This window comes from Passer domesticus, chromosome W (assembly GCF_036417665.1).
Source record: "Passer domesticus isolate bPasDom1 chromosome W, bPasDom1.hap1, whole genome shotgun sequence".
In the NCBI taxonomy this organism is placed as follows: domain Eukaryota; kingdom Metazoa; phylum Chordata; class Aves; order Passeriformes; family Passeridae; genus Passer; species Passer domesticus.
Genome location: NC_087511.1, coordinates 9,434,370 through 9,446,724, shown reverse-complemented (window position 1 = coordinate 9,446,724; position 12,355 = coordinate 9,434,370). Strand labels below are relative to the sequence as shown.

At 33.8% G+C, this 12,355-nt stretch overlaps 1 protein-coding gene across 3 annotated transcripts in view; it reads left to right on the top strand.

The window, feature by feature from the left end:
* The window catches only part of LOC135289144 (transcription factor RFX3-like), a 193,757-nt gene extending 181,909 nt beyond the window's left edge, over nt 1-11,848 (top strand). For 2 of the 3 annotated variants that reach the window (XM_064402541.1, XM_064402540.1), the window contains 4 exons: nt 3,786-3,994; nt 4,990-5,143; nt 7,203-7,245; nt 7,709-11,848. In XM_064402541.1, coding sequence (XP_064258611.1) covers nt 3,786-3,994; nt 4,990-5,143; nt 7,203-7,245; nt 7,709-7,950 — 648 coding nt within the window. In that variant the 3' untranslated portion in view covers nt 7,951-11,848. Of the gene's footprint in view, nt 1-3,785; nt 3,995-4,989; nt 5,144-7,202; nt 7,246-7,708 lie in introns of those variants that run through there. The other variant, XM_064402543.1, reaches the window with a different exon arrangement.
* The last annotated feature ends 507 nt before the right edge of the window (nt 11,849-12,355 follow it).

The window sequence follows — 12,355 nt, the reverse complement described above, 5'->3', positions numbered from 1 at the left end:
GTCACTTAGGTCTCTTAATTCCATGTTAGCTCGTTGTTTTTAGGTTTTTTTTTTCTGGAACGTTGCAAAATCTGGTGAAATGCATTCTCATCTGCATACTAGCTGTGAGGTCACTCCGCCCCTGCTACCTGCAGGGGTCTGGTGTCACCCCTGGCAAGCATCAGGGGGGACAATGGCTAATCACCAACCATTAACAGGTAATTGAAGGAGAACTCTTAACAAGAGATGGCTGCAACATGCAGGTAACTTTCAATTCAACAGCAACTGGCTTAACTCTGCAACCTTAAAAAAATTGATAACTTTTTATTCATAACAATAGTAATATAATTAGAGTAATAAAAATTTGGACAATTAGGACTCAGGACAATACGAGACAATAAAAACAAAGAGTTACGATGGTCCGGGTACCTTTTTCTGGGCAAAATAAGCCCGGAAAAGGACACACGCTAACAGAGGATTAACCCTTAAAAACAATAGCCTGTTGCATATTCATATACATGATGCATAAATTCCATTCAAACTATTTTGTCTGGTCAGTGTCAACTTCCTCTTAATCCTAATGGCATCTTCAAGGCTGAGCGAGGTGTGAAGAAGTTAGTTTCTTCTGATAATGAAGCAATAAATTCTCTTTCTCTGAAAGATTTAGGTGTCCTGTGACTGGCATCAGGTGTGAGTACCTCCTTCCTTTCTTTAAAAAAATATCCCACATACATAGTTTCTATTATAACATTATGTTTTAACCTAAAACTATATTTAACACACTACTTAAGAAAATTAATGCAACATAACTTTCTAACATAACACATGTAATATTAATTTTCATATTTGCGAAAAGCCAATCATAAAATACGCATTTTTCGCACTATCCATGTAGCTCATTTCTGTTATTTGTTTATCATTCATGTAATAGATAAGCATAGAATGGCAGTTCATCAAATCATTACTACAGATTACAGTTAGTGATTAAAAAAAGATACATCACCAATTACCCTAATATATTAACATCATTCTGGTCCGTATTTCATCTGGGGAGCCCTTTTGCAGCAAAGGGCCAAAGACATCCTCCTAATACCTAACGCATCTGCTCATAGGTGAGGCTTCTGATCCTGCTACAAAGTTGTTGGAGGTTAGGATATTTCCTTTTTTTTTTTTTTTTTTTTTTTTTTTGTCAGGGAATTTTCTCCCATTTGTTGTCTAAGAGATAATAACGACCGGTACTTAAGAGACAAAAGAGGAGGGCAAGGTGGGGGCAAGGGATGCAGCTGGCTACTCTCTTAGCTGGGGGGGGTTCTCTTGGGAAGGACTGTGATTTTGGTTGAGGGGTGTGGGGTTAGGCTCAGGTCCTCGCTCGCTCTCTTGCTCTCGTATCGGAGGGGAATGGTCGAAATGCCACTGCCGCGGGGAGAATTCACTGCCACTGTGAAGTCCAGCCCCTGTACTGCTTCTTACGGTGCATGAGCCTTTGCTTGTAAGAGCGGACTTTGAACTGGGACCTTATTAACATCTGATCGCAGTAATCGGGCGCCTCAGGGGAAAAAAACTCCAAACTCCTCCCCCTTCCGTGAGGGCGCGTCTCCAGGCTATGTGGCGCAGCTGTTTGCAGACATCTGGCTGCCGCTGCCCAGCCCCATTGTTTTCTGCTGTTGCCTTATCTTTTTCTCTACATTTTAACCCAGCACCCTGTGCCTGCCAGAACACCCCGCGGCTACAGCTGCGGAGTTTCTGCTACATTTTGTTTGCTACCCTGGATGTGCCTGCCTCTGCCATTCCAGCTGCCGCTCAGAGGTTCCTGCTACAGCCCATTCCGCCATCCAGAAGGGCACTGAGAACCGCTGCCCTTGGGGGTTTGTAAAACAAACCCCTTTTCCATCTCTTCTGCCAGCTCGCCCACCATTATCCACATGCAGAGGCGGCTGACTGTGCGTCACAGTGCCCCCTGCAGCCACGGGAGAATCATCGCACCTGGCCAGGAGCCAACAGCGCGCCCGCCAGCTGTGACCATACCTACACCAAAGGGGAAAGTGCTTGGCAGCCATAAGAAGGCTGTTATTTGGGTTCTGGTTTTCTTTGTTGTTGCTGCCGTTGTGATTGTTTGGTTGCCTTGTTATACATACTAGTAAAGAAGTGTTATTCTTTTTTCCCATATCTTTGCCTGAAAGCCCCTTAATGTCAAAGTTATAATAATTTGGAGGGAAGGGGGTCATATTTTCTATTTCAAAGGAGGTTCCCACCTTCCTTGGCAGACACCTGTCTTTTGAACTAAGACAAAAGGGGTTTCACTTTTATATTGTTACTTGTATAAAGGTACATGATCAGATGTTTATTTTGGAACTTTGTGGTCTGGCATACCCATCTGCTGGCCAGGCACCTGGGCATGTCAATCATGAAGCCCCTGTTTTTCTAAAATTGCATGTGTTGTTTTGAAAAGGTACATATGTTTAAAGGTTCACACAGCAGTCAACTTTGGTTCAGGCTCCACATAGGGCCTACCACATCACCTCCTGTGCATGGTATGAGGGTATGAGGTGGTATAGAATAACCTCAGGGTCCTGGCCTTAACCCATCTGGTTGCTGCAAAAATTAACTCTTTCCTGGCCAGAATCAGGACATTTCTTCAAAGCAAAAGTGGCCGTGGTACTTTGGTTTCTTTGTTCCTCTTTAGTTTTTACTTTCTCAACTCCTATTTGTGAAAAATTGAGTAGAAGATAAAGAATTTTTGTAAAGTAATAAGGGATTAAGTAAGCAACAACAACAACAAAAAAATCCAGCGCTGGGGTGCTGCTGGCCAACAGCCAAAGAACACTGCTGGTCTGTCCAGACAGTGTTATCTTTATACATATTCATGTGTTTCATACATTATTCAAACATTCTTTTGAACTTTTTGATGTTTTGGGAACTCATTTGTTTGGCTTCTTCACACTCTGGCTTATCTGCAAGACATCCTGTGTGTCAGGCCAATATATTTTATTTCTTCTTGTGTCTCCATCCTGCTGTTTCACATCCTCTGATAAGGATTTAGTATGGCCTCCTTAAATTTAACACTGTATTCTCTAATTGTCCTCCAGTGCTCTGGTTTGTGTCAGGGTTATCTTATCACTTGGATGGGTTGGTCAGTGGATGGCCTTACACTGTTTTTAGTTACACAAAAGTCTTTTTTTTTACATCTTATGTTTTGCTAAGGTCTATAATACAATACATTCATCACACTAGTATTTCTATAAGAGATACATAGATATTATAGTCATTACACTACTATTTCTATGAGAAACACAGTGCATACTTAAGCTGATAGATTATATTTTATTAACAAGCAGCTAAAAAGAGTTATAATTGATACTATTTCTAAATACTTATAATCACTAACAACATACATAAGCTAATACATAAATGTGAAAGCCAATGTTATCTGGTCATTTATCACACATTTGACTGCCCTTTCCAATCCTTGTTCCTGCAGTCTCAAGCCTGACAATTCCTGAAATTTTTATTCAAAAAATCATGAATTAGGGAAGTTGAAAATTCTTTAATGAAAATGAATATGGAACATTGCAATGTATTTATGGATTTTCATTGTAATTTTGTGTGTGTGCTTTATTTGATGTCCATTTTTGTACTTTGGATTCCTCTTCTCATTTTCTTCCAACAAAACTGAGACAGACATGAAGATAAAAATGCTTATTAGTTTGTCTAATAAGTATATTTCATCCTTTTAATTCAATTGTTCAATCTTTAGGTATAATTTACATTTTGTGTTTTGCTTTCATTTTTGCCATATTTTATAACAGGAACAGGCTTCCTGGGTGTGTCAGTGTGATGACAATATGGTTCAAAAACTAGAAACAGATTTCAAGATGACTCTTCAGCAGCAGAGCACTCTAGAGCAGTGGGCGGCCTGGCTTGATAATGTAATGGTGCAAGCATTGAAACCATATGAAGGAAGACCCAGCTTTCCTAAAGCAGCACGGCAATTTCTTTTAAAATGGTCTTTCTACAGGTAGTCTTCTAAATTATTTTAGCTATTTTATTATTTGCTCAATAGTATGCCATAATAATGTTGAAAAAAGTTATATCAGACAATAGTTCCCAAGAAATGTAGAGCTTTCCCCCCACCCTCCAAAAGATCGGTGTTCTTAACATTAAACACAGTGATATGTGCAACTCAGCAGTAGATGAAATTATCCTTGTATATTGTTTTATAGGCCTTGTGCAAGTATAATGTGGTTAGAATTTTATCCTGATTTGGAAACATGCTATGAAATATTTTGGATTGAATAGCTATACAATTTTAAAGCCACTGCTTTACTATTGGTTATTGAAATAGCATGGGTTCTATTTTTGTTATATAGGGACAATTTTTTTTTTAATTGTGTAAAAAGAACAAGACAAATGTTCTATGTAATCTGCTACTGTATCAGTTATCATAGTAAAGCTATTTTTTTTTCAAAACGCTGCATGATAGCATTTACTTTGTGAGAATATCATGTGGATGTTTTAATCCACAATCTGCATTTTTCTATTATAAGGTATACACAAACTTATCTAAATTTTACAAGTTTAAAAATCATACCAATTAAAACCTTTGAACTAGGAATGGGAGCATAACGGACACAATATTTTAAAAGACCACTTTGTTTAAAATTAAATAGCTTTAATGCAATTTTGTTATTTAAAATTTTAACAAAACTTCCTTCTGCTAAGTTTGGTTTTTACATGTGTTCACATATTAGTAATTGTGCATACACCAAGAAAAACCCTTCCTGCCTTTTTGAAAATTTAGCTTCTAGTTATGTAATATGGTCTCTAACCATGCTTTCAAAAAAGGGGAGAGACAAATAATTGTCTTTCACAGACATTTATTTCTGAAGACATCATAAATCAGATGGTTTTGAATAGCATTACTTTATTATTCTTGAAGTGTATATGCCGTATGAATAAATTGTTAAAGAATTGTGATATTTATTTCATATTTTCTCCCCCATATTTAAATAGCTCAATGGTGATTCGAGATTTAACCTTACGCAGTGCTGCTAGCTTTGGCTCTTTTCATCTGATCCGCTTGCTTTATGATGAGTACATGTTTTACTTAGTCGAACATCGTGTTGCTCAGGCAAGAGGAGAAACACCTATCGCAGTTATGGGAGAGGTAAGATAATACACAAGAAAATGCAATAAATTAGCAATAAATTCAGATATGCATTTTCAGGTTTTTTAACATTTACATGGATCTATGGGATATTTTTTAATAATATTTGTAATCTGTTGTAGATTGGGTTGCAAATACATTGGCATCTTCAAATTTGGGTTATATACCTTCATTCATGTTTCACACAAATGAAATTAAAGTAGCACAGAAGTACTTGCAGGATTGGGACATGGAATAATTTCATGCCTATATTTCAATGTATTTTGTTTAAAATAAACAGAACAAAGTATAAATTCAGAAACACCGTGTCTTATATGTGTTTATGGTATTTGCAATCTGAAGTTTTCCTCACTCTTTTTTTTTCAGTAGCTCCCCTAACCATTAATTTTGTGTAAGTTGCTTAAGAATTCACATTATCTTAGGAGTTATCATCAAGGAATTGTACTTTTAAAGTTCTAGAAAATGGATGTGGACATACAATAGATAGTTCACCAGACTGAAGCTCAATGTTTTCATACTTGATGATCATTATATCATGTTTAATCTTACTGATAAGTTGTAAGTCACCTTGCATGACTTGATATATAATTTTTTCCTCAGGATATATTAAAAAGTATAATTAAATATTATAAAAATATGTAATTTTCATAGAGATTGGAAGTCTTGGCTTAATTTGTAGTTTGATTAATCTGACATGTAAAAAAGAAATTACTTTCTGATTAGATGCTTGAACTCTGCCATTACATTTATAGCAAAGTATTGCAAAAGTATAATATTGCTACATTCTTGTTTTCTTGACATAGTATATGTCAAATGCAATGCTTTTGGTATACTGTGGGACTTCCTAGAATGTTTTGGTAAACTTAAGACAGATATTATCTTAGAGAGAAAACATGTAATCTAACGTTTTGAGAGATGAGAGGGGAACAGGGAAGTTGTAAACATTAATTAAATGCATGGCTTCTTGTGTTTCTCTGCATTTACTTACATTTAGTTGAAATAAAATGGGAAAGACTAAGGCTAGTTTGACAAACACTTGAAGCCATTATGAACTGTCTTTATGGCTGAGAAAAAGTTTCCTCCTCTCCCATCCCCTTAGATTTGTAGATTGATGCTGGCACAAGTACTCAGACAGTCCTGTGGTTAACTGGATCAGAGAATTAATCTTGTCTGAAATAATCCGTTGGGCTATTTTTATTGGGTTAGTTCGGACATGTGGTTCTTTGTATGGCCATGTGGAAGACTTAAGGTGAAAGGATGGGTGTGGGAGGGTGAGGAGGGAGCATATGTGAGGGAACCTGGAAGGATAGGGCTGCTGCTTATGCTGGTTTAGTGTTCACTGAAGTTTTCTCTTTCTGTATTTCTGAAAAGGACTGAATCAGGTATGTTTAGAAATATATTTATTTAAATATCGTACTCCTTTTGAGATTAACTAATCAAATTATGCTCTGCAGCTTCTCATGTAAGAGAAGGGCAAAGGACTCAGACAAAGAAAGGGAGGAAAGAAGTTTGGTTTTTCATTTGTGAGCAACTTTTCACTTTATTTTTTATAAGTAAATTAGTCAGCATAATATACTGTAATAACCATCAACCCTATTTTCAGTGGTGCCATTTATTTACCCTATGTATAGTTTTGCTACACTATAACTGCCTTTAGTAACACACCATTTCAGGAGAACTTTTAAGCAAGCTTTTGGTTAAAGTATTGCAGTTTAAAAATGGACACTGGTCATATTTTCCAGCATTCTACATCAGAAATATCTCACTCAAAGCAACAAAGGCCTTGACATAAATCACCCTAAAAATGCAAAAACATATGCTTAAATTTATATCCTATTGTTTTAATTGCTGACAATATTTTATTTTAATTTCCTTAATATGAACACAAATATAATGGAATGGAAAACGAAATGGTCTACTATGGATGTGACTGCAGTCCATTGCATGCACTTTCATACTAGCCACAAGCCATTAGAGCATACTACTGGCTTTACCATAGATAATCTAAGGTCATGTTTGTGTAGGACTGTGTGCACACTTTTTATTGTTTATTTTGCAGTTTGGTGATTTAAATGCTATATCCCCTGGAAATATGGATAAAGGTAAGCACTCCCAAATGTATAATTTTATATAGAACTAACGTGTCTCTTGGAGCAAAACAAGTTCTTTTTTTTGAAAATCTAGTTAAGTGGAATTGAAAGCTACATCATAATTTAAATTAAGTGAATATTACTATTATATGGGTACAGTATGCTATACATGAAATATAGTATATTATAAGGACTAGAATACTCTAGGGCCTAAATAGTTAATTTTTTTTAAGGTCTTATTTACACAAGAAATTTTCAAAATTTAATTGTATATTCTGTTGAGAGAGCTGAAGGGGATGGACAGCTGGAAAAAGGAAGATATGATTGGTTATTACACTTTCCTATGTTTTCATATTTCATGTTATTTACAAAATAAAGCCGTTTGTATTCAGATTTTTTCCCTTTGTGCTATATTTTATTTTATTTTATTTTATTTTATTTTATTTTATTTTATTTATTTTTTTTTTGTTTGCAGATGAGGGCAGTGAACTTGAAAGTGAAATAGAAGAAGAGATGGATGAAAATGGAGGGCCACAAGCCAAGAGGGAGAAAACAGACTTAAACCAAGCATTTCAGATGGGCTGCTTGCAGCAGCCAGTGCTTGAGAGTGGAATAGAGCAGAGCCTCCTGAACCCAATTCATGATGAGCATATTGTTACAAATACTCAGACTATCAGACAATGCAGTGCTACTGGAAATACATATACTGCAGTCTAATATTGAAGTGCTCCTTAACTGCATTAGCCTTGTTGATGCTGGACTTAATGGGGGAGATAGGAGAATAGGTCTGAAAGTCATCTTATCAAATTTTAGCTGTGCTGAACATTACCTTTTATTGGAGTTGTGAAATAAAATGGGTATATGCATTTTGCCAGATGTTTAAAAAATTGTAAGCAAAATCATTTTACATTGGTTATTCAATATTGTGTTTTCGTAGTTTCAAGTGTCAATGAAGACTTTTTTGAAGCTTTTAATGCTAATGCTTTTGTCCTCTTAAAATTAAAATAACTTATTTTTTCATAGTTTAAATATATTTTAATGCTAATTATTTGTCATAATGATTTCATATACATAGATTTTTAATTAGATGCAAAATATTAAAAGAAATACTTTATTTGACATACTGGATGCATACTCATTTGACAGTAGATGCATCAAATTTGTTATAAAAGGTGCTTTTCATTGAACAGAACCAGAAGATACTATTTTCATGAGTGTGAGCATTCAAGGGGTATTTTTATCATGTTGGAGGGTTGGGAAGATCTACTGTTTTCTTTCTGTAAGGAAGAAGTGTTTTCACTGCATTTACAAATGCAGAATAAGTGATAAAATTGTAACAATGTGGTAATGTGTATACTGTAGGCACACCTAATTATCTGATCACATGTAAACAATACAAGCTTCCTTTAAAATCAACAGCCCTGGATTATATTTGCATGCCAGTTCCTCTGGTTTTGGAGACTACTGATTCTATTTTGAGACCACTGCACGGATACGTCTGGTTGTCAAATGGTACTGTAGTTAATAGAAACTAAACCACAATAGAAGTAACTTGATTTTTTTTTTTAAGTGTACATGCTACTTATGTTGAACTGGACATACAGGAAAACATTCCTTTTGGATGACTTTCTTCTATTCTAGGCCTGTTCCTACTAATTTAATTTGCTGCTTTAAAAAATGATAATTTATAGAATGTAAGAAATGTAGCAACCTGCATAATTTTCTTTTTAAAATGTATTTCCTGATTAATAAAGTTAATTTAATTTTTTACAAAAACTTATTAAGGTAGTGTAACTGGCACACCTCCCTTGTACTTATTCCCAATTGCATTAAATTTTAATAGGTGGCTAGATGAATCATTGCTATTTAAGAATGTACATCAGGGATCATTGTACCTCGGCTATTACATGGTGCCTTAAACAGAACTGAAACTAAGATTTAGTATTGTTATTTTTAATAACTTAAAATTTATTCAACAAGGTGTGTCTGTCGCTTTCAAATTTCATAAGTATTAGGGGCAGGTTACATAGTCTTCAAAAAATAGAGGGTTTTATTATTAAGTGATATTTATATCGCACCTAAAATTGGTACTAAAAATATTTTTTCTTGTTTCTAGTTGAATTTCACTTTATTACAAATAAAATTTGCTTGGGAACTTGAAAAGCAAAACTAGCTTTAATGCCAACTTCAAATCTTGTTAAAGTAAATGGACCATAGTCATAAGCATGGTTATATATTTTAAACTTGTCAGATTTTAATTTTAAAAATTCAGACTAAATAAATAAGCAGGTACATAATGCAGCACATATTTTCAATTTGCATATGTGGTAGGGTGTCAGTCTGATGCTAGGTTTTAATTATTATATTTTATAGTGATAGTTTATACAGCCCATATTAATTGACATTAAACATCTCTGATTTTTTTGGAATATTTTAAGTATTTTCATGATTTTTAAAGCAGACATAAATTTGCTAGGCTAAAATATTGAAAATAATTAAAGCAAAAAAAGTGAAAGAATAACAAAAGTAATTTTATAGAAAGGACTGCATTAAAGAATGAAGTCTCTTGTTTTATCTAGTGTGACTGGATTGATATTTTTTTAAAGTCATATATACCAAATGGGTGAACAACATGTGACATGAACAATTTATTTTTAGCAAAGAGATTTGTTGCTAGAGCTTTCAGATGTATCAAGAATGGTTATAGCTCAACTAAGATGGCTTAATACTTTTTGGGGTACAAAATTATTTGTACATTTCTTAGCAAAATTTGGAGGCAAACCCATCTTGCTCCATTCTATGTAGGCACAATTCTTACTTATGTCTGTAGATGTTTTTTGTCTCAGCAAAAAGTGCAAATGAGGTTTGTATTAATTTCTCTAAATTCACCTGTGCACTGAATCCTCATAGGTTGTGTTCTCCCAAATATCACTGCATCCTGGGTTTTTTTCCCTTAGAAATCAGCACCCTTCACCAAAAATCCTAAAAACTAACCTATGATAAATATTTGCTCCCTTTTATTTTGCATTATAATATTTTAAAAAATAAAATATAGTTGAATACTCAGCATTTTTAATTCTTAACATAGGGTGCCCTATGCTGTACTGATGGTCCCTATTGCCTGGTTTCAAATTTTGTGTTGACAAACTTTAAATATTTTTTATTGGTAGAATGTTGGATTTGTTGTTGCTGAAAGAAAAGTATGGTTGTAACATGTAAATCTAGATTGCTAAAAAGAGGTGGGACCTGGACATCTTCTGAACAGTTAATCACTGTCCATGTAGTGCAAAAAGAAAACAAAATATATGCATACAAAGATAGAATGCATAATGGATTTTAATAGCAGTTCTCAAAACAAATTTAAATTATTTCTGATTCAGATAACTGAATTAAGTTTGTATTTCTATGCTTATCAATTGATTATTCTCTCAAATTTTTAAGTAATATTTTCCCCACTTTAACAATTATTAAAGTTGCTGTAAGCTGCTGTGCTTTGCTTTTAAATTTACTGCAATTTAGATCAAACATACACACATGAAACAATTAAAATACTTTTGATATTTGTTAATAGATGGGTATTGTTAATGATTGGAGCACAGAAATATGGATACCTCATTCCAAATTATTTAGTGTGTAGTATGTGGCTGAATAACCACTCTGAAGCCTGCTTAACTCTTACAGCTCTAAAGAGCTGCAGCAAGCATCTACTGTCTAGACACTACAAGATAAAGGCTCATACAATTTGTGGATTTTGCCCAATCTTGATGTGAAATGAAAAAAAATATTTAGAGTCACTTTCCCCATTGGCACAAATTACGTAGTAAACACTGTGGCAGAATGGGAATGGGTATTGTTGAATTACTTTTTCAAAACATGGGGCCCAATTTTCACAAATTTTATATTTATGAAAAATTGCATTTTCATATTTCTCATTGTCAATCAGTTTTTTTAAAAGCCCCCTCTTTTCAGTTATCTGCTTCTGTGTTTTATTATACTGTAGCATGCTTTGTACATATTTTTTTAAATGTTCCGTTAAAAAAATTGCATAGTATTCTTTAAATTGTTTACTTGCAAAATTATGATGCACAGCATTTCTGCCTTTAGTTCAAAAATGTGTAAAATATTGTGCTGGTGTAGTCACTGAGGAATGTATAGCTTTATAAAACATTTCAGTTTAAACTGAAGCATTTTTAAATGTCTGAAATACTGCTTCTGTTCAAAATATTTTCCACAGGGGAAGACCTGACCTGATATATTTGTGGTTCTCACCAAATGATATCAGCATTGTTTAGAAAGACATTTATATTAGTTAGCACTACATTGCAATCTACCTTACTTTAAAGAATGGTTTTACAAAATGAAATAACCTTTTATAGTCATGGGAAAAAAAAGGTGGAAAAGTAACTTTTTAAATGATGTAAGTATTTTTTGTACTTTGTGACAGTTATTTCAGAGGTTAAAACATTCTTTTGACAGATCAGTATAGGTTTCTGAAAATTACATCCTTGTCTGTAGAAAACGAAAACTATCAAGTCTCTGGTTTAAAAATAGGCAAATGAATGGTATTCTAGTATCTTTGCTACTTTGGTGATTAAAAAAAAAAAAAAAAAAACAAGAATAGAAGAATAAATACAAAGTACTTAGTTTTAGCCTTAGAAAATTAATTTAATGTAATGCCTTGCATTAACCCTTTGAGCATTGTGAGGATACACTTTTTAGGTAATTTAATTAGACCACTGAAAATCTTCTATATATTTAAGTAACTGATTGTCCTACAGATTTTTTTTTAATTTCTAAATTAAATATTTGCATGGTAGACAGAAATGTTTTTGTTTCAAAAGGCTTAATAGATTTAGGTGAAATTATTCACTGCCACCAATATGTGCTGTATGGTGCAAAACTTTCTGCTATTTTCTTTTCATAATTGCATAAATATCTGAAGAAATAAAATATTTGACTCTACAGTCATAGGTTGTTTAAGACTCCTTTACAATATGGAGGTTTAGAAAAAATATTTATACTATTTTGGAAATATCTTTAGGGTACTATTAAAATACTTCAATACTGTAAATTAAAATCTTCACAAATAAAAACAAAACTACTTAATTAACAAGAAAATGAA